General features: G+C 37.5%; 1 protein-coding gene across 2 annotated transcripts in view; it reads left to right on the forward strand.

The window, feature by feature from the left end:
• BBS9 (Bardet-Biedl syndrome 9) overlaps positions 1–23,231 on the forward strand; it is a 481,201-nt gene that overhangs the window by 41,463 nt on the left and 416,507 nt on the right. For both annotated transcript variants that reach the window (XM_027539506.1, XM_027539507.1), the window contains exon 5: positions 2,365–2,478. In XM_027539506.1, the coding sequence (XP_027395307.1) occupies positions 2,365–2,478 (114 nt within the window). The remainder of the gene's footprint in view (positions 1–2,364; positions 2,479–23,231) is intronic.

Genomic DNA, 23,231 nt, shown 5'->3' on the forward strand with positions numbered 1-23,231 from the left:
TCCTCCTCAGGAAATTTTTTTTTTGAAGTTGTCATTGGCTTACCAGGTTCCCTGAAAGTTGTTAAATGGGGGACAACTAGGTGCCAGGATATAGAGTGCTGTCTCAGAAGACCTGATTTGAGTACTGTGTCCTTATCAGCTATGTGATTTTGGTGGAAATTTATTAATTTTTTTTTAAACTTAAGGTGCCTCAGTTCTAAAATGGAAGTATAAATACCTGTGTTCTTGCAACTTCAGTGAACATTGGTACATCCTTCTGGACAAAAACAAAACAAAACCCCCCCCACAAATGCTCACATATAAATCTGTATACACATACATACAGACTGACATATATATTTAGATTGTTTTAATTATCTAATGTTATTCAGTTTGGAACTATTTCATTTTCTTTGTGATATTTAAAATTTTTTCTTTAACTTTTGCGTTTTTGACTGAATGACAAAGATGCTTCTTAATGGAATATGTTGCATTTAGAATAATTTTTCTTTTCAATACAGTTTCTAATCATAATGTTCTTGCCTGATCACTAGGATATAGCTCTAACTGTATATACTCTAGGAAGCCTGACAACTAGAGAGTAAAATGCAGATAAAGTATCTTTTCCCATTTGGAATGAACCAGGAAGTAATTATAGCATATATGATCTATTAAATGCAATGAAAGTTTTTTTTTTTAAATTTTGAAGGATATTTTTCTTGTTTGTTGTTTTTAGTCAGTAAGTTGCATCCAACTCTTTGCGGCCCCGTGGACTGCAGAATACCAGGCTCCTCTGTCTCCACTGTCTCCAGGAGTTTGCTCAAATTCATGTCCATTGAATCTGTGGTGCTGTCTAACCATCTCATCCTCTGGCACCCCTTTCTCCTTTTGCTTTCAACCTTTCCTAGCATCGGTGTCTTTTCCAGTAAGTTGGCTCTTTGCATCAGGTGGCCAAAGTATTGGAGTTTCAGCTTCAATGTCAGTCTTTCCAATCAGTATTCGGGATTGATTTCCTAGAGAATCCCATGGATGGAGGAGCCTGGTGGGCTGCAGTCAGTGGGGTTGCAGGGAGTCACGACTGAGAGACTTCACTTTCACTTTTCACTTTCATGCATTGGAGAAGGAAATGGCTGCTCTTGCCTGGAGAATCCCAGGGACGGGGGAGCCTGGTGGGCTGCCGTATCTGGGGTCGCACAGAGTTGGATACGACTGAAGCGACTTAGCAGCAGCAGCAGCAGCAGGATAGACTGGTTTGATCTCCTTGCAGTCCAAGGGACTCTCAAGAGTCTTCTCCAGCACCACAGTTTGCAGAATCTATTCTTCCACGCTCAGTCTTCTTTATGGTCCAACTCTCACATCCATACGTGACTACTGAAAAACCATAGCTTTGACTATAGGGACCTTTGTTGGCACAGTGATATCTGTCTAGGTTTGTCATAGTTTTTCTTCCAAGGAGCAAGCATCTTTTAATTTCATAGTTGCAGTCTCTGTCCACAGTGACTTTGGAGCCCAAGAAAATGAAATGTCACTGCTTCCACTTTTTCTCCTCCTATGTCCATGAAGTGATGGGACTGGATACCTTGATTTTAGTTTTTTGAGTGTTGTTTTAAGCCAACATTTTCACTCTCCTCTTTCACCCTCATCTAGATGCTTTCAGTTCTTCACTTTCTGCCTTTAGAGTGGTATCATCTGCATATCTGAGGTTGATATTTCTCCCAGCAGTCTTGATTCCAGCTTGTGATTCATCCAGCATGGCATTTCGCATGATGTACTCTGTATATATGTCAAATAAGCAGAATGACAATATACAGCCTTGTCGTACTCCTTTCCCAATTTTGAACTAGTCAGTTGTAGACTTCAAAGAAAACATTATCCTAGTTACTTGCTGAGGGATGTTTTAGATCTCTCTAGTAAATTAGAACATAATGTGTTAGGGGCTTGAATATTTTGAGAGTTGGCACAGAAAATTGAATTGCTTGATAGTGTGGGGAATTTTTTTCTTAGATACTTTGAGTCATGTCTTTTCTGTTTCATTGTTATAAGTGAAGGAAACTTAACCTAATTTATTTCAGAACTGAAACTGGAAGATTTTGGTGTTATTTAAATAGTTATACTATACTTAGACATAATGGAAATAGATAATAAAATGTCACCCAGGGTAGTATTTCATCTAATGGTATAATCTAGCTGAGACTTAAATGGTTCTAACTGTGCTGGCATTCTTTGTTATCAGTATGCTAAGTGTTCATGATACATAATGCTTTAGTGCTTTGTCATTTTAAATTTCACTGAAATTGAATTACTTGGAATTGGTACAGGTGATGAGATATTAATATTTTTTAATATAAACAAATACAAAGCAGTTGTTTTATTTTTTCTTTTTAGGAACCTTGGGTAATGTGGAACATGGGAACCAGTATCAGATCAAATTGATGTATGAACATAATCTTCAGAGAACAGCCTGCAATATGACTTATGGATCATTTGGTGGTGTGAAAGGTAATTTGTATTTAATCATGAGCGTGCTGTTGTAAGGACCAGAATATTTGGCCATATAAAAATGGAGGATTATGTGGTTTGAATCTCAGAGTTAAACATATTTTATTGAAACCTTTGTATTAAAATACTTGGGCAAAGTAATAAAAAAAGAAAACTCTAAGCGTTGGATATATATGATTTTCATATGGCCTGCACTTTTATGTGGTCTACAGAAATATTTCTGAAACTGCCTTTTCTTTAAATTTTGTCTTTTATACATGAGTTGACTGAAGTTGAACTTTTCTGTGGTGAACTGTGTGCCTGCCTCTCTCAGTGGAAGAAGGGGTTGATTTCTTCATTGATGGATGTCCCTGCTCTATTTGGTAGAGGCAGGATGAAGCTGTAGACCCCTGTCCCCACCTCACCCACCCCCAGGGCCACTGTGCAGGTTATGTAAATTGTTTTTAAACCAGGGCATAAGGGGCTAGTGGAGACTGGAATGCAGACCTGATCCTGCTCATCTGGCCATGTGCGCTGGCCTGGAATAAATATCCCTAGAGAAAGGGAGCCTTTCCTAACTTTCATAGAGACATTACCTTTATCAAGTCTGGGCTCAGTGATGCTGTGTTCCTTCCACCCTGGGAGTATCTTTTTCTAATTAACACAAGGGCTACCACCCTAGTTCCACCCTGGCTTCTTGAGTTACCAGGGCTTGATGCTTGCTTCTCTACACTGTGATTGTTGGCATGGGAGGATTGTTTACAATTAAGTTTCTCTCACTTCACCGTGACAGGGTGAGAGAGGAGCTGCTGGTGCTGAAGTAAGTGTAGGAAGCCAGCTGGTGACACTTGCCTGTGTGAGTTTGTGTTTGTGTGTGGAGGGGGCTCCTGCTGAACATGTAACTAGGGATTTTATAATATAGCTCTCTTTAGGCTCAAATTTTTATGAGTTTATTGTTTAACTATTGTGTTAATGGGCTTCCTTTGGTGGCTCAGGTGGTAAAAAATTTGCCTGCAATTCAGTGGACCTGGCTTCGATCTCTGGGTTGGGAAGATCCCCTGAAGAAGGAAATGGTTACCCACTCCAGTATTCTGGCCTGGAGAATTCCATGGACAGAGTAGCCTGGTGGGCTACAGTCCATAGGGTTGCAAAGAGTCAGACATTCTGAGAGACTTTCACTTTCATTGTGTTAATAAAAAATAGGTTACCTATGTTAGATTTTTCTTTAGTGACATGACAAAATATCTTTATTTTGGAAGTATCCTTCATTCATGTGAACTCACTTTGTTTTATATACAAAGGTAAAGGCAAGAATATTTTGGGTAATGGGCTTCCCTGGTGGCTCAGATGGTAAAAGAATCTGCCTACAATGCAGGAGACCCCGGTTCAATCCCTGGGTTGGGAAGATCCCTACAGAAGGGAATGGCAACTCACTGCAGTATTCTTGCCTGGGCAATCCCATGGATAGAGGAGCCTGACATGCTACTGTCTATGGGGTCATAAAGAGTCAGACACCACTAAGCTACTGACACTTTCACTTTCACACTTTCAATGTATAAATAAGCATTTTGTGTAATTAAAGTGATTTATTTGCTAAACTTTAGTAACAGGAATGTTTGAAGAATATGGGAGATGTCTAGAGTTAGGTGAAAAGAGACCAGAAAAAGTGAAAATTTGATGAGAAGCTAACTTCTGTTAGGCATCCCCTTCCCAACTTCAGCTTTCCACTGTTCTTTAAAAAAAGTGTCTGACATGATCAGGGGACCAAGTCTCCCTTGTTTAATGAACTATTTTCAATATTCTTTCTGCTACGAAACCCTGCAAAGAAAAATTACTAAATTCTGTACAGCTGCAGTCAAAAGATATTATATGAGAAAAGAGTGCTTTGAGTAAATGAAAGTAAGTTTTTATTTTTTGGTAGCATGAAGACAATTATTTATTTAATTTTCAAAACTCTTAATTGAAGGATAATTGCTTTACAGTATAGTGTTGATTTCTACCAAACATCAGCATGAATCAGCCATAGGTTTACCCATAAGAAAATTACTTATTTTTAAAAAGACAGTTCTTTGGATCAATGTCAATTGTTGTCCTTCATTGATTGGACTGTCCTTTTAGTTTTATTGCCAGACCAAGTTAACCTAATTAAAGTAAAAAATTTAAATAAATTCCTTGCTTCTGTGTGACATTTTTGCTAGATTCAGTGATGCACTTTCAAAGTAATTAGAGTTATTAGTTTTGAAAAGAATAGTTAAGTTTGTACTTATATATCTTCTCTTAGTTCTGAAATTCTGCCTTATATTTAAAAAGTCCCTTTTGAAAAAATAAGAGACAGTTATGACATTTCTTACTTTCCTATGGTTAAGCAGAATATTTCCCCATTTGAAACAGAGATATCTTAGTAGCAGAAGCAATTATTCTGTTTCATGGGTTTGGAACACATAATATCTTTGAGATATCTTTATAAAAGTAATGGAGTGGTAAATCAGTAAAAATGAGCCATTTGGGGTGAGTGGCAGGGGGGATGGGGAGTTATGGCTAATGGCTACAAGGTTTCTTCTTTGGGGATGAGGAAAATGATCTCAAATTAAATTACAGTGATGGCTGCACAGCTCTATAAATACACTGAAAACTATTGAGTTGTGTAATTTTAAGAGGTGGTAAGTAAATTGTATCTTAATTGTAAAACTGTTAAAAAAAAATTATCCGTGGGATAAAACTTGCTGCAAGAGAGGTGATAGCACAGTCTGTGCATCTACTGATGTACAGAAGTTGTGGCTTCAGAACTGTGAAAATGCTTTTGAATGCTGATAGGTGGTTTATGGGAATGTGTATTAGGAAATGATCCAAAATGTGAAAAAGTCTGATCAAGCTTCTATATAATTATTTCCTTCTTCTTTCTGTCCTCCCTTCTTTTTATTTATAAATGTATTTATTTATAATATAGAAAAATTAGAAGTGATCTAAATGAGTAGCGAAAAGCAAAGGAGAAAAGGAAAGATATAAGCATCTGAATGCAGAGTTCCAAACAATAGCAAGAAGAGATAAGAAAGCCTTCCTCAGTGATCAATGTAAAGAAATAGAGGAAAACAAAAGAATGGGAAAGACTAGAGATCTCTTCAAGGAAATTAGAGATACCAAGGGAACATTGGGCTCAATAAAAGACAGAAATGGTATGGACCTAACAAAAGCAGAAGATATTAAGAAGAGGTGGCAAGAATACACAGAAGAACTATACAAAAAAGATCTTCACGACCCAGATAATCACGATGGTGTGATCACTCACCTAGAGCCAGACATCCTGGAATGTGAAGTCAAGTGGGCCTTAGGAAGCATCACTACAAACAAAGCTAGTGGAGGTGATGGAATTCCAGTTGAGCTATTTCAAATCCTAAAAGATGATGCTGTGAAAGTGCTGCACTCACTATGCCAGCAAATTTGGAAAACTCAGCAGTGGCCACAGCACTGGAAAAGGTCAGTTTTCATTCCAATCCCAAAGAAAAGCAATGCCAAAGAATGCTCAAACTACCACACAATTGCACTCATCTCACATGCTAGTAAAGTAATGCTCAAAATTCTCCAAGCCAGGCTTCAGCAATACGTGAACTGTGAACTTCCAGATATTCATGCTGGTTTTAGAAAAGGCAGAGGAACCAGAGATAAAATTGCCAGCATCCACTAGATCATCGAAAAAGTGAGAGAGTTCCAGAAAATCATCTATTTCTGCTTTAACCAGACCACCTGACCTGCCTCTTGATAAACCTATATGCAGGTCAGGAAGCAACAGTTAGAACTGGACATGGAACAACAGACTGGTTCCAAATAGGAAAAGGAGTATGTTAAGGCTGTATATTGTCACCCTGCTTATTTAACTTCTGTGCAATATCATGAGAAATGCTGGACTGGAAGAAGCACAAGCTGGAGTCAAGATTGCCGGGAGAAATATCAATAACCTCAGATATGCAGATGACCTCACCCTTATGGCAGAAAGTGAAGAGGAACTCAAAAGCCTCTTGATGAAAGTGAAAGAGGAGAGTGAAAAAGTTGGCTTCAAGCTCAACATTCAGAAAACGAAGATCATGGCATCTGGTCCCATCACTTCATGGGAAATAGATGGGGAAACAGTGGAAACAGTGTCAGACTTTATTTTTTTGGGCTCCAAAGTCACTGCAGATGGTGACTGCAACCATGAAATTAAAAGACACTCCTTGGAAGAAAATTTATGACCAACCTAGATAGCATATTCAAAAGCAGAGACGTTACTTTGCCAACAAAGGTCCGTCTAGTCAAGGCTATGGTTTTTCCAGTGGTCATGTATGAATGTGAGAGTTGGATTGTGAAGAAAGCTGAGCACCGAAGAATTGATGCTTTTGAACTGTGGTGTTGGAGAAGACTCTTGAGAGTCCCTTGGACTGCAAGGAGATCCAACCAGTCCATTCTGAAGGAGATCAGCCCTGGGATTTCTTTGGAAGAAATGATGCTAAAGCTGAAACTCCAGTACTTTGGCCACCTCATGTGAAGAGTTGACTCATTGGAAAAGACTCTGATGCTGGGAGGGATTGGGGGCAGGAGGAGAAGGGGTCGACAGAGGATGAGATGGCTGGATGGCATCACTGACTCGATGGATGTGAGTCTGGGTGAACTCCGGGAGTTGGTGATGGACAGGGAGGCCTGGCGTGCTGCATTCATGGGGTTGCAAAGACACGACTGAGCGACTGAACTGAACTGAACTGAAATGAGTAATAGATGAGAATGATTAAGTTTTGATTCATAGATTCAGTAGATTATTGTGAAGCTGGTAAAATTAAGTTTGGTTTGCTGTAGTGAACATCTTTGAACATAAATCTTTGTCCATGTTTCTAATTTTTTCCCTAAGACTGAGTGTAGAAGTGGAGTTACTGAGTTAGAAGGTTAAGAAAATACTTTTTTCTCAAAAAAGCACCCCTGCGAACTATATAAATAAATTGTAAAAAGTATAGAACTTAGGAAGAAGAAAGTAAAAGTCACTGTCACTTCAATAGAAAAGAAAGCCTATTTTCTGAACCTGATGTCGCCTGTATGTGTCTAATGTGCACCTTTACAGGACAGAGTGGGTCAGTGTTTTAATCTGAAGACTTTCCTAGACTCGTTCTTTTTCTTTTTTTGATCTAAGTTTAAAAAAGGAAATTAAAAATTATTGTCTTTTATCTTACTCTGTGTTTAAGATGTCTTCTTGTGGAATTATTAAGTTAGGTAATTGTGTTAGTAGTCAAGAAAGGAGTTAAGCAAAAAGAAAACCTAGCAGCATTTTTTTTTTAAATTTTATTTTTAAACTTTACAATATTGTATTAGTTTTGCCAAATATCGAAATGAATCTGCCACAGGTATACCTGCGTTCCCCATCCTGAACCCTCCTCCCTCCTCCCCCCCCCAACCCTCCCTCTGGGTCGTCCCAGTGCACCAGCCCCAAGCATCCAGTATCGTGCATCGAACCTGGACTGGCGACTCGTTTCATACATGATATTATACATGTTTCAATGCTATTCTCCCAAATCTCCCCACCCTCTCCCTCTCCCACAGAGTCCATAAGACTGATCTATACATCGGTGTCTCTTTTGCTGTCTCGTACACAGGGTTATTGTTATCATCTTTCTAAATTCCATATATATGTGTTAGTATACTGTATTGGTGTTTTTCTTTCTGGCTTACTTCACTCTGTATAATAGGTTCCAGTTTTATCCATCTCATTAGAACTGATTCAAATGTATTCTTTTTAATGGCTGAGTAATACTCCATTGTGTATATGTACCATAGCTTTCTTATCCATTCATCTGCTGATGGGCATCTAGGTTGCTTCCATGTCCTGGCTATTATAAACAGTGCTGCGATGAACATTGGGGTACACGTGTCTCTTTCCCTTCTGGTTTCCTCAGTGTGTATGCCCAGCAATGGGATTGCTGGATCATAAGGCAGTTCTATTTCCAGTTTTTTAAGGAATCTCCACACTGTTCTCCATAGTGGCTGTACTAGTTTGCATTCCCACCAACAGTGTAAGAGAGTTCCCTTTTCTCTACACCCTCTCCAGCATTCATTGCTTGTAGACTTTTGGATCGCAGCCATTCTGACTGGCGTGAAATGGTACCTCATAGTGGTTTTGATTTGCATTTCTCTGATAATGAGTGATGTTGAGCATCTTTTCATGTGTTTGTTAGCCATCTGTATGTCTTCTTTGGAGAAATGTCTGTTTAGTTCTTTGGCCCATTTTTTGATTGGGTCATTTATTTTTCTGGAGTTGAGCTGTAGGAGTTGCTTGTATATTTTTGAGATTAGTTGTTTGTCCGTTGCTTCATTTGCTATTATTTTCTCCCATTCTGAAGGCTGCCTTTTCACCTTGCTAATAGTTTCCTTTGTTGTGCAGAAGCTTTTAAGTTTATTTAGGTCCCATTTGTTTATTTTTGCTTTTATTTCCAATATTCTGGGAGGTGGGTCATAGAGGATCCTGCTGTGATGTATGTCGGAGAGTGTTTTGCCTATGTTCTCCTCTAGGAGTTTTATAGTTTCTGGTTTTACGTTGAGATCTTTAATCCATTTTGAGTTTATTTTTGTGTATGGTGTTAGAAAGTGTTCTAGTTTCATTCTTTTACAAGTGGTTGACCAGTTTTCCCAGCACCACTTGTTAAAGAGATTGTCTTTAATCCATTGTATATTCTTGCCTCCTTTGTCAAAGATAAGGTGTCCATATGTGCGTGGATTTATCTCTGGGCTTTCTATTTTGTTCCATTGATCAATATTTCTGTCTTTGTGCCAGTACCATACTGTCTTGATAACTGTGGCTTTGTAATAGAGTCTGAAGTCAGGTAGGTTGACTCCTCCAGTTCCATTCTTCTTTCTCAAGATAGCTTTGGCTATTCGAGGTTTTTTGTATTTCCATACAAATTGTGAAATTATTTGTTCTAGCTCTGTGAAGAATGCCGTTGGTAGCTTGATAGGGATTGCATTGAATCTATAAATTGCTTTGGGTAGTATACTCATTTTCACTACATTGATTCTTCCAATCCATCAACATGGTATATTTCTCCATCTATTAGTGTCCTCTTTGATTTCTTTCACCAGTGTTTTATAGTTTTCTATATATAGGTCTTTAGTTTCTTTAGGCAGATATATTCCTAAGTATTTTATTCTTTCCGTTGCAATGGTGAATGGAATTGTATCCTTAATTTCTCTTTCAGTTTTCTCATTATTAGTGTATAGGAATGCAAGGGATTTCTGTGTGTTGATTTTATATCCTGCAACTTTACTATAATCATTGATTAGTTCTAGTAATTTTCTGGTGGAGTCTTTAGGATTTTCTATGTAAAGGATCATGTCATCTGCAAACAGTGAGAGTTTTACTTCTTCTTTTCCAATTTGGATTCCTAGCAGCATTTTAAACAAATGTGTTGAAAATACTGGAAGACAACAGAGGGAAATTTATTTGGTTGTGTAGCAGAATGAACTACCGCTAGATGGCAGTCCTCTACAACCACAGGCTTTAGTTGGCTCTGAATACAACGGTATGGTAAGAAATCATTCAGGGAGGAATTGTTATCCCAGATCATACTTTGCCTTCTTCAGGCTGCAAAAGAGCAATGGAGTGGTTCTTAAAAAATTATAGATAATATCTTCAGGATACAATGAAAAAACCCCTTCTAGCTGTGCTCAAATTTTAATATGCTTCTGAATCATAATGGAATCTTGATGAAATTGTAGGTCTTAACTCTGTAAGTCTGAAATTGGAACTCAGAGTTTGAATTTCTGATAGTGTCCCAACCAATCCCAAATTGCAGAGATCTAGAGGTTTTCTGTCACCCTGCATCTACCAAGTGTTTATTCCCTGCCAGGCAGTGTCCTAAGTGCTTTACAGGTTGAGTAACTTAAGATATACTTAGTAAATGGTAAAGCAGGGATTCCAACCCAGGCTTTCTGCTTCTAGAAACTTGTGGTTTTAACCATACTAAACTGGGATATCTAGGCTGTGAGTAATTTTGCCTACTTCCTAATCTGGGAAAAATCTTTGCTATCAGAAAGATGTGTATTTGGTTTGACTAAAGTTGGTGCATAACTTTGATTCTTTATAGATTATGGAAAAACATGTTGGTTAATTTCTGGGTCAGATATTTGCTTTCTCAGTTGCCTTTTTTTGGATGATGCTTTGGTTTATAAGAAAAATACCTCTTAAAATTTTTATCAGAGCAGTTATATATGGGGGAGAGGGTAGTATATTATTTGAAATTAGCAAAAGAGTAATTGGGCTTCCCAGGTGGCTCAGACAGTAAAGAATCTGCCTGCAATACAGGAGACCGGAGTTGAGTCCCTGAGTGGGGAAGATCCCCTGGAGAAGGGAATGGCTACCCACTCCAGTATTCTTACCTAGAGAATTCCATGGACAGAGGAGGCTGGCAGACTATAGTCCATGGGATGGCAAAGAGTTGGACATGACTGAACAACTAACACTTTCACTTTTTCAGAGTATTGTTTTTCTCTAATGTTTTTTGTTTGTTTGTTTTGTTTGCTGGCTTGTTAAGAAAATCTTTCAAAAATACCCTTTATCAGTTCAGTTCAGTTCAGTTGCTCAGTCGTGTCTGACTCTTTGCGACCCCATGAACCGCAGCATGCCAGGCCTCCCTGTCCATCACTAACTTCCAGAGTCTACCCAAACCCATGTCCATCGAGTCGGTGATGCCATCCAACCATCTCCTCCTCTGTTATCCCCTTCTCCTCCGGCCTTCAGTCTTTCCCAGCATCAGGGTCTTTTCTAATGAGTCAACTCTTTGCATCAGGTGGCCAGAATATTGGATCTTCAGCTTCAGCATGAAAAGGTAAAAATGGTAATCTTTTCAGGAAACTCAAACAGGGGCTCTGTATCAGCCTAGAGGGGTGAGCTGGGGAGGGAGATGGGAGGGAGATTCAAAAGGGAGAGGATATATGTATACCTATGGTTGATTCATGTTGAGGTTTGACAGAAAAGAGCAAAATTCTTTAAAGCAATTATCGTTCAATAAAAAATAAATTAATTAAAAATTTTATTTGATTAAAAAATGGTAATCTTTACTTTTTACACACAAATTAATGCTTGCAAAATGTAGTGAGTGGCGTAAGCATGAACAATCAAATTATATAGTTTGGAAATCAAATCAATTTTAAAAAGCTAGATTTGAGTTGATTTAAAAATATGTTACTGAAATTGGTGTTATTTATTTTGTTTGGTAATTTGAACTCTACTGTTTTTGAAAAAAGGAACAAGTGCTATTTCTGCCAGGTTTCCCTTTGCTTTTGTTTTTTGTTTTTTTTTTTGCTTTTGTTTCATTGTGTCACTACAACTTCCAATGGTTGTTGACATGGTACTTTACCTGATTAAGATAAACTTGCCATTTCAGAATAGCATTTGGAAAAGGATAACATTAATGTTTACTGACAAAAAGTCAGTAGTGGAGTGATGAAAGAACATTATTGTTTTAAAGTCAACAACTGTGTGTATTTAGCTTGGTAAAATAGTATACTTTGTATAGTCTGTGTAATGTATCTTGCTACTATCAAGATAAGTTTGAGCAAGAATTTCCTTTACTCATAATGTGACTTAGAGACCCTATAGTTATATCCTCAGTTACCGAAAATTTTTCCTGTAGGGCTGAGACAAGTTGATGAACTTTGTAATGTATAGGGATCTTTCAAATGTGCGACAAGGACAATGGGAAGAAATAGTTGATTTGTTAGAGACGTGTGGGAAATTCAGGCACTAGAGCAAGTGTGGTGTTAACTGCATCATCTGTCTCTCTGGGTGTTTGTCCATCCATTCATGCAAGTTTCTCAGAATAGAAAGATTATGATATCTGAGGATACAAAATGAAATCATGATCTGATGAACAAAATGACTTCTATGATATTTTGTTGAAAGATTTAACTTGAACACATTTTTGTTTGAAAAATTACCCTGGATATTGATGGGTCAGCTTTGTTCCTTAAAACCTTTCCCCATCATATAAACTTGTGCTTTTTAGTCATTTTGAATTATTGCCATCTCTTCATGATGGTTTGTAGTTTATTTTAAAAAAGGCTTTTTAATACTTCAATAGTGATTATAACCACCATCTGGTTGTTTCTTCAATTTTTAATCTTCTCCAACATTTTTACTTCTTTGCTCTCAGTTTTTTTGGTATTTATCTTCTATTTATTTACTCTTTGTATCTATCTATAATTTTATTATTGTAAGAACAATGAACATGAAATCTACTTTTTAAATAAATTTTTAAAAATTTGAGATAATTGACATACATTATATTAGCCTCATGTGTACAGCAGAAATGATCTGATATTTGTATCTCTTAGATTTAAAAACATATAATATGGTAGTCTGCTCTACTTTTTAAAATTAATTTTCTTGATCATAAATTTTTGTTTTGCAGGGGCTATGTATATTTGGAGTTCACCTTGTAACAGAAAACTCAAGATTTAAATAAATATTACTATCAAAACCCACAATTTCCGAATTTCTGGATAGGCCACAATTCTGCTTTTCCATTGGGTGTGCTTCTTTTTTCTTTCCAATCTTGCCTTTGGTACAACTGAGAGTTCTTTTGATTGCAGTTGACAGTTGGCTTAAGCAGGAGTAAGAAATTTACTGGCTCTCATCATCTGGGCCTTCAATGTGATCAGATCTGGTTTCACTCTTCTCATCTCTTGCTTTTGTTCCCTTGGACAGCCTATTTCCCCCCGTAACAAGATGGCTATAGCAGCTCTAAATCTTACTTCTCAGATTCTAGTCCATGTGAGAAAGTGCCTGCTTTCCTCCAGAAAGCTCAGCACAGCTCTCTTTCCAATTCTGTGGCTGGGGTTGGGCATCTTGGAATTGTCATTGTCACCAAAGGCGTGTGATTACACTAGGGTCAGAGTTACTTGTTACTTATGGTCAGTTTTCCTTTTACAAATGGGCTTTGAGTTCGCTGTCAGCCTGCTGTGAGGACATAAACAGCGTAGGGTAGTGTGCCTTCCCTTTTTGTTATTGTTGTTCAGTCGCTCAGCTGTGTCCAGTGGACTGCAGCATGCCAGGCTTTCTTGTCCTTCACCATCTCTCGGAGCTTGCTGAAACTCATGTCCATGGAGTTGGTTATGCCATCCAACCATCTCGTCCTCTGTTGTCCCCTTCTCCTCCTGCCTTCAATCTTTCCCAGCGTCAGGGTCTTTTCCAATGCAGATAAGTTTCCCACATTGATTTAAACCTATGCACACTTTATATTCTGGGAAAGCCCTCTTGAGGTGTGCAGAGGGTGTGTCCAATCACAGCTCAGAATCTTTAGTAGCAGAGTCTGCAGGTGGATGAGGACTATCCTGTATCACTACTCTGGGACTGATGGGGAGCATGCGTGACAGCACTTCTGATAGTCACTGGTGCCCTCTGCCCTCTCAGTTCTGTTGTCTTCATCTGTCTTTCATATGTTACCTTCCCCTTTTCCTCTCTCCCTGCCTTTTTTGGTAGTGCATTTGTGGAATTGCCAGGGCAGTCTTCTTCTTTTTTTTTTTTCATACATGATATTTTACATGTTTCAATGCCATTCTCCCAAATCTTCCCATCCTCTCCCTCTCCCACAGAGTCCATAAGACTGTTTTATACATCAGTGTCTCTTTTGCTGTCTCATACACAGGGTTATTGTTACCATCTTTCTAAATTCCATATATATGCGTTAGTATACTGTATTGGTGTTTTTCTTTCTGGCTTACTTCACTCTGTATAATAGGCTCTTGCTCAAGTATGGCTGAGTTAACTCTGGGTCAGTTTGCTTTTCTATGGTGCTGGTGAATTTTCCTTGCCTGTACTCCCCCCCAACCAGAGATGAATTTGTTTTCCTTTTGGACACACTGTTTTGAGGGCTGGATGTGGCTCAGTGGGTATCTGTGGCTGTGGCAGCGACACTGGACCATCTGGCCTCAGGCCTGTCTTTCAGGGTTTTGTTAATTATCTTGAATCACTGTTTACTCCACCTGGATGGTCTGTAACTTGTTATCTTCGAAGCTGGGTATCCTCAGGCTTTGCATCTTCCCTGTGCTGACTTCCTCCCTCACTCCCCCTTTTTCTCCCATCCCCCATCTTTCTTCTGGCCCCTTGTGGGTATGTGTGAGGCCTCTCTAGCCCGTCTTCCCCTCCCTGTACTCATCATTGTTGGAGATATTTAGTGTGACTGCTATTTTTATGGTCTATGGCCTTTACTGCTGTTTTTCTTTTGGCAGAAAAACACCAACACGGTAAAATTTGTTTTTCTTGTCTGGTAGAAAGGGGATGTGGTAAAGGTAGAGCTTTTGTTATTCTGGGCATTTCCATTTCTCTGGGCTGTCTACACCCCTTCTGCATCTGTCTTTCCCTAAATTTGGGAGCCTTAGTAAGGTTTTCAGAATTTTGTTTGTTTGCAGCCTCACCACCCCTCCTTCTTATGCGGAGTTTGGATTTAGAACCTTCACAAAATGCACGGAAGTCTAGCCCCGAAGATTCGCAGAAACATCTGCATTTCTTGATGGGTACCATTTTACATTTTTTTTGTGCCACTGCTGCTGGTGTATGTTTACTATTCTTTTTTTTAATCATTTAGTTATTTATATTTTTGTTTAGTCCACAATGCTACATTTTTGAAAGGATTTTTTTGAAAGTAGTCCCCAGACTGCTAGATTTGAAGAATGGATGTTTATCATAAAAATTCTTGTGGATTCAATGGTTGAGTTGTTTGGATGATTCTGGTAGACTCCTGGATAGATGATCTTCTATTTCTGTTATTTGAGCTATTTATTTAGTATGGATTAATTTCTTTGTACTTGATATGAACGTCTTTCTTCCAGGTTGTTCTTGGCTTTTCAATTGTGTGTATGTATCTGTTTCATTGTGGTCAAATCATTCCTTTCCTGTCAATTTATTCTGTTTGTTTTACACTTAGATCTCTCCCTTGCAGAGTTTTGATGTTTTATTTATCTATAGAGAAGACTGAATGGAGAAAGTTACTATTATTATCTTCTCTATGTTGTGTTATTGCATATAACACAACCTGTAAAATAGGTAACTTAATTACCACTTCCCAGATTGGGAAACAAGCTCACAGACCATAAGTGTCTTGCTGCAAATCATAGGAGGCCTTTGAATCTAGAGCTATCGGATTCTAAAGCCTGGTTATTTCTAATACATTACCTCTTATTTAATTACCTTCGTATTTAGAGAGAGGATTTATGTGAACTGTGAGGGAGATAGGAGAGGGAAGCTCTTCTGTAAGCCTAATGAAGGCAGAGACCATGTCTTTTGTTCATCATTGTGTATCTCATGTCCTGCACAGTCCTTGGCACATCTAAATAAGTATTTTTTGGGTGAATAAACCTAAATAGCCATGTAACTGAGCAGGGCCAATGTCACGCACAGCAGGCTTTCAAGTTTATTTTTCAGAAACAAATGTTAGCCTGGTGTCCTCATTCTAGCCAACTTCTGAGTTTTGTTTTCTTCTTTAACAAACACGTGTTGAATATCTACTGCAATGCATGGGTCATGGTAGTTACTGTTCACCACCACAGTGGTAAAACTGGAGGTGATTACTTAGACTTCCTGGGTTCACCTTTGCTAAATTTATTTCTCAATATGCCAGTGAGGCAACACTTATACAACACAAGCTTCCCAGGAGGAATAACCAGTTTTTTTTCATCATCTTGGAGTTGTTTTTCTGTCCTTAAGTCATCCTTTTGTTACTAATGTTTTCCAGCATAAAATGTGATATTCAAAATTATTTGAGTATTTGTGATAGTGTTCATGATCAAAAAGGTTTTATTTTTCAAATTATCTAAATTTCTTAATATTTAGTATAAAAGACATTTCTTGTCTTTACTCCTTTTATCTCTTTTTGTGTCTTGTAAAAGCTCATTTGCCTTTAATTCTTCCAGTTTTAAAATGTTGCTTTGATTTTTTCAGTCAAATGGAACTTCAAAAAAAAAATAGAATTTTGATCAATGAAAGGTTAATGTCAGAGTGTAGATATAATATGGGTAGGGTATGGGTTATAAATGTCTGACAACACAGCAGTCCCGCATTTGTGACTGAGATGGAAAGAAAATACTGCATATATAAAAGGCTCAATATGTTTGGGAATATAGTTGTCAGTTAAGGAGGCGAACAGATTTTACTAATAATATATATGAGTATGGTGGAATATTTTTTAAATCGCAAAATGACTTCTGTAAGCTTGTATGGGATTATATTGTCACATAAATAAAAATTCATAAATTCTTTGGAATAAAAAGCCTGCCAAAGAAAATAGTGAATTGAAGAATAAGTCAAGTCACCTTTGCCTCATTTTGAGGCAACCCACAATAATCAGATCCTCAGCCTTCAAATAATAACTTCTAATTGTCTAAACTGGAGCCTTTTTCTTGTCTGCCAAGGAAACGTATTAGTGACCACATGCGGTTGCTGAGAGGCTGTGCTTCCTGAAGCCATCTGAATTCTTTGATTGCCATCCAGAGAGTGAACCGATATGCTCCAGTGGGGTGAATGAGCATCCAGAACACAATCTTGCTTTTTTTTGTGTGTGGGGATGTTAGTGCTAATAGAAGATTAATGCCATTTTCCTTATAAGAAAGAAATCAAAGGATAATGTTTTGATAACTCTTGTCTCACTAGCAAACCACATGGCTTCTATTTTCTAGTAGATTTGGTTGAAATGTTGGAGCATCGTGCTGTGGAAGAATCCCTGTGCTCTGCTGACTCCTGCTGCTGCTAAGTCACTTCAGTCATGTCTGACTCTGTGCGACCCCATAGATGGCAGCCCACCAGGCTCCCCTGTCCCTGGGATTCTCCAGGCAAGAACACTGGAGTGGGTTGCCATTTCTTTCTCCAATGCATGAAAGTGAAAAGTGAAAGTGAAGTCGCTCAGTCGTATCCGACTCTTAGTGACCCCATGGACTGCAGCCTACGAGGCTTCTCCATCCATGGGATTTTCCAGGCAAGAGTACTGGAGTGGGGTGCCATTGCCTTCTCCGCTGCTGACTTCTACTCCTTGCTTAAGCATTAAAGTATAGGTGTTTTATAATGTTGGAGTATTTCCCTTATTTGTTCTTAAGATCCTTTATGGATCCTAAGTGAAGTCGGAAGATCAAGGGGATGATAGGATTGATTTTCATCCTGTGCTGACTTTTCTCATATATATAGTATTCATTTATAAAATCCCTGGTCCAAGACCCATAAAACAATGTCGCTTTCAAATAGCGTTTTCCTGTGTATTATGTTTTATAAAACCTTTAGTTCCTGGGGGAATTTATAAAGAGAGTTCCCTGTAGTCTGCAATTTCATTTTTTACACGATTATTTATAAAGTTGTTACTTTCCCTGAAAGGTGAATTCTGATTCCCTCCATACATACGCTATAGAAATTTAGTGGTTAAATACGTCCTTGCCTACTATGACTAAGGGGGGAAAGGTTGAAAAGAGTATTTGAAGTTTTTTGGTGTTGTTTGAAAAAAAAGCTTTCTTTCATGGTGGCCAAATGCCAAGGCTGGAAAAGTGTTATGGGAATGTCTGTGGTCAGGACTGCCTTTGACGAGAGAATGATTAAATATGGTAATCTTGATAGGATTTGACAGCCATTTTTGATTCTATATATGGTTCATCATGGTCCCCTTCTTAAGAGTGAAGTAACTAAGCTATTAAATTGTTTTACCTGATTGGAAGGAAAATGATTACCAAAAAACTACTTTATTCAGATGTCACAGTGATATAAAGGTTTCCAACAGTTTACAACATTCGTCTACAAAACACATTGCCATGGGAAATGAACAATGTTCCCCACCCCCTAGTCTCTCTTGAATTAAGTTGATTCATTAAGCCTTTTCCATTCTACATGGAAACTCTTGCTTATAGATTTAAATTCTGAAGCACAAGGTAGAGATATATGTTAATGCTTAATATGGAAAACAAATAGTTGACTATGACTATATTAAAAGTATTTTCAAAGTGCATTAGTAGTACTCTGTGTAGAGGTTATACATATAAAATAAATTTTAAGTAGATTATCTTTTTGATGGACATTTGGGTGGTTTCCAGTTTTTGACTGAAATGAATAAAGCTGCCATGAACATTCTTTTATAATTCTTTATGTGGACAGTACAAAAATAAGTGTCAGACAAATGTACGATGATTTTTACAATTATACTACTACAATTTTCTCCAATCTTTTTGTGATTAAATTTTAAAAAGACATTCAAGATTGAGTTATAATATTAGTAAGCTTGCTTTATGTGCAAGAGTAGCATTGTATGTGTTTACTTCTCAAACATTAAAGAATATGAAATATGTACCTTCAGTATTTCATGTAGTACATAATTTAAGTCCCTTCTGACTAATTTAGAGTATCAGAAATCATTAAGATGATCATATCAGAATAAGTCCTTCAACTTGTATTAATATTTGGACTATATTGCTGCCTAAGTTAAAAATAATCAGGGTTTTTGCTTTTTAGAATTATGTATTTTAGGCTGCTCTGGGTCTTTGCTGGGCACGGGCTTTCTCTAGTTTCGGCGAGCGGGCACTGTTCTCTAGGTGCAGGGCACCGGCTTCTTGCTGCTGGGGTTCTCATGTTGCAGAGCATGGGCTCTAGGCTCAGGGGCTTCCGTAGTTGCAGGGCACGGGCTTAGTTGCCCCACAGCACGTGGGATCTTCTCAGACCAGGGATCAAAACCACGTACCCTGCGTTGGCAGGCAGACTCTTAACCACTGGCCCACCAGGGAAGTCTCTAATCAGGGTTTTTAAACCAAATTTCTTTACACTGAAATTTGTGAATAAGAACCTTTTAAAGCAGCATTTCTAGATCTTTGCTAAAACTGAGAAATATTCCTAAATATATTTTGGAAAGTAATATTCATGATTGTAGAGGACTGTGAACATAAAAATGTGTGAGTGGAAAAAATTAAGATTTCATATGGCTTTTTGCAGCTAGTTGATTAAGTCTTACACAGTTCATTGTCCTAAAGATGAAATCTGTACAAGACTTTGGAAGGCAGGAGTTATATATTAAAAGTGCTTGTTTCCAAGGTAGTACAAACTGGTTTTAACAATCTATCATCTCTCATTTACTAAAGGAAATATGTAAAAAGAAAAGGAAAATGTTCAGCAAAAACAAAATGTTGAGATGATGAAAAGCTACAGGGAAAGAAAAAAGACTTTAGAAAGTCTACTAAAAAGAAACTGGCTTTTTTTGCCTCAGCAATCTGTCTGAATTCATTTTGCTTTCATTATATATCTAGCCTGGAGGTAAAGTATGTTGAGTATTACAACAAAGAGGGTGTTATAAGGAGGACTTTTTTTAAAATAATAAAGTGTAGCATATGTGTAAACCATGCAACTTTGTAACAGGAAACTTTATAATAAGGAAGGACTGTGCTTAGCTTTTCCACAATTTTGGAAGAATGAGTTTTATTAGGTGTTAGACAAAGAAATTATCAACTGACTTTTATGCTGTAAGGTTGAAAGATTTCTTATGACCATTTCTAGACTTTAGCAGTGGTTTTATTGTGGGTCCTGATATATTAGGAACAGTGCCTAGCACTATTAATATGTCTACTGTTGCTAGTTCTCTTAAGGAATATGATGTTTAACTTTTGCCTTTCAATGAAAAATTATTCAGAATCCTGTTATTCTGTGGTTTCCTCAGCAGTAGTAGGCTGTTCTTGAATTGATCAACACATAATATAATTTGGGAACACAATCAATGGTTCTTTTCTTTTTGAAAGATGGTGACAAATTCTATTGAAACCTGGGAAATTGGCTCCATCATTCATCCCTTACACTTTGCTTTTCTTGCCCAACTTCCTGAAAACCATATTGTTTTGATGTCAGTATGTAGAATAGATTATCTGTTGGGGAATCAGTGTGTATTAATTATATTGGAATAAATGTAAGTGTAACAAATGGTACAGTTAGTAGGCACTGGGCCTAATAGTTTTTTCAGTTAATGAGGACACTAATATTAGGGACCTCTAATATGCTTGAACCATATTTATTGTAAATTTTCCTCAGTTTTGAGATTAACTGGCAATAGCTGTGTTTTTCTGGCTTTTAAAGGCTAATATATTATGGTGGAATTTTAGGATGTATACAGTGCTTCTTACAGAATAGTTGAGTTTTTGTATTTATCACACAGTTACTGGAGTGAGCTAGAAGAAGTGTAGAAGTCAGTCTTCTACTTTTTTTTTGGCTTTTCAATCTGTTTTAAAAAAATATTATATCCATTCACCTCTCCCACTTAAAAATTGTACACTGTGTACATTTGTGTACTATCTTAAATTGAGATGGGGAAATTCAATGATACTTTTTAATATGGCATGATCCACTGCAGGGCTGTTAGAAAACTAGAGATGAAGCTCCTAGGCTTAGGAGAGAGGTGTTAGAAGTGTGCTAGCAAAATACTTTATTACATCTTTAAAAATAGATCATTTAACAGTTTTAAAAATTGAAGTATAGTTGATTTACAATGTTGTCCTAATTTCTGGTATACAGCAAAGTGATTCAGTTATACATATGTATACCTTGTCTTTTCCATTATGATTTATTATAGAATATTGAATATAGTTTCCTGTTACGATACTATAGGACCTGTTGTTTATTTTGTATATAGTAGTGTGTACCTGCTAATCCCAAACTGCTGTTTGTCCCCCCCACCTCCCGACCCTCTTTTCTCTTTGGTAACCATGGGTCTGTTTTCTATGTCTGTGAGCCTGTTTCTGTTTTGTAAATAAGTTCATTTGTATCATGTTTTACTTTTTTAGTTTCCAACCAAAAGCAATTCTTTTTAATGTTTTAAAAAAATTGAAGTATAGTTGATTTACAATGTCTTATTTTCAGGGCTGCAATAAAGAGGTTTAGTGCGTACTGGCCATCTGTATGTCTTTGGAGAAATGTCTGTTTAGGTCTTCTGCCCAGTTTTTGACTGGATTTGTTGTTGTTACTGAGTAGTATGAGTTGTTTGTGTATCTTATAAGTTAAGCCCTTGTTGGTTGCATCGTTTGCAAATATTTTCTCCCATTCGTTGTCTTTTTGTTTTGTTTATGGTTTCCTTTGTTGTGCAAAAGCTTTTAAGTTTGATTAGGTCCCATTTGTTTACTTTTTCTTTTATTTCTATTGCCTTGGGAGAGAGACCTAAGAAAACATTGGTACCATTTATGTAGAGAATGTTTTGCCTATGTTCTCTTTTAGGAGTTTTATGGTGTCCTGTCTTATATTTAAATCTTTAAGCCATTTTGAGCTTATTTTTGTGTATGATGTGAGGGTGTGTTCAAACTTCATTGATTTATATGTGCCTTTTAGTTTTCCCAACACCACTTGCTTAAGAGATTGCTTTTTCTTCATTGTATATTCTTGCTTCCTTTGTCAAAGATTGTGACCATAGATGTGTGGGTTTATTTCTGGGTTCTCTATTCTGTTCCATTGATCCATGTATCTATTTTTGTGCCAACACCACACTTTATAGTATTGTCTAAAGTCTGGAGGGTTATGTCTCCAGCTTTACTTTGGCAGTTCTAGGTCTTTTATGGTTCCGTGTAAATTTTACGGTTATTTGTCCTAATTCTGTGAAAAATGTCGTGGGTAAATTGATAGTGCATGCGTGCTAAGTTGCTTCAGTCATGTTGGACCCTTTGCCACCCCGTGGACTGTAGCCCATGAGGTTCCTCTGTCCATGGGATTCTCCAAGCAAGAATACTGGTGTGGGTTGACATGCCCTCTTCCAGGGGATCTTCCTGACCCAGGGATTGAACCCGCGCCTCTTAGGTCTCCTGCATTGGCAGACAGGTTCTTTACCACTAGCACCACCTTGATAGGGATTGCATTAAATCTGAAGATTGCTTTGGGTAGTTGGCCATTTTAACGATATGAATTCTTCCAATCCAAGAGTATGGGATATCTTTCCCTGTCTTTGAATCATCTCAATTTCCTTTATCAGTGTTTTATAGTTCTCATCATACGTCTTTCACATCTTTGTAGATCATTTACTTTAAACCTTGCAAGATGACAGAAACATTCAAAATAACTTTTAACTGTGTGCAATTAATTTGATAAAGATAAAATGTTAAATAGTAAAAATTTATGAAGCCATCAGTTCCCCACTTCCCCTACTCTCCAATATGCTTCATTTCTACCTTTATTTTTTCTTAGGGCTAACTCCGTATCTCTCAATAATGAGATGAGATTCTCCATATCCTTGCCAACATGTTATTTATCTTTTTGATTTTAGCAACTGTAGTGGGTGTATGGTAGTATCTCATTTTGGTTTTGATCTGCATTTTTCTGATGGCTAGTGATTTTGAGCATCTTTTGATGTGCCTGTTGGCTACTCTTGTATATTAAACAGTCAAGCAATAAAGACTGACTGCAGAGTGTGTGTCCTTGCGGTCAGGAACCAGAGCTTGTCAGCTGGTTGGCTTCATCTTAGGACAGTTAGGGACTACTTCACTGTTTCACTGGGGACTCAGTTATCTGTAGATGTACATCTTTTCTTCTGAGGTGGTTTTCTTTCTTTAAAGGTTTCTTTAACCTCTGTATGGGAGAGAATGAGCTAGTCCCATGTATTCTGGACCTCAGTGGGGAGGAGGTTTAGAGGGTTGATTATCCAGAATGTAGACATTTTTTTTTTCCCATCTACATATTTTTCCAGTGCTTGCCTATTCCCATGCTATCACTATTTTATACCTGATGTGCCTCTAATCTGGAGTCACTTGCTTAGTTCCACTTCTCCAGAGATTATACTTTC

Source organism: Bos indicus x Bos taurus, chromosome 4 (assembly GCF_003369695.1).
Source record: "Bos indicus x Bos taurus breed Angus x Brahman F1 hybrid chromosome 4, Bos_hybrid_MaternalHap_v2.0, whole genome shotgun sequence".
NCBI classification, from domain to species: Eukaryota; Metazoa; Chordata; class Mammalia; order Artiodactyla; family Bovidae; genus Bos; species Bos indicus x Bos taurus.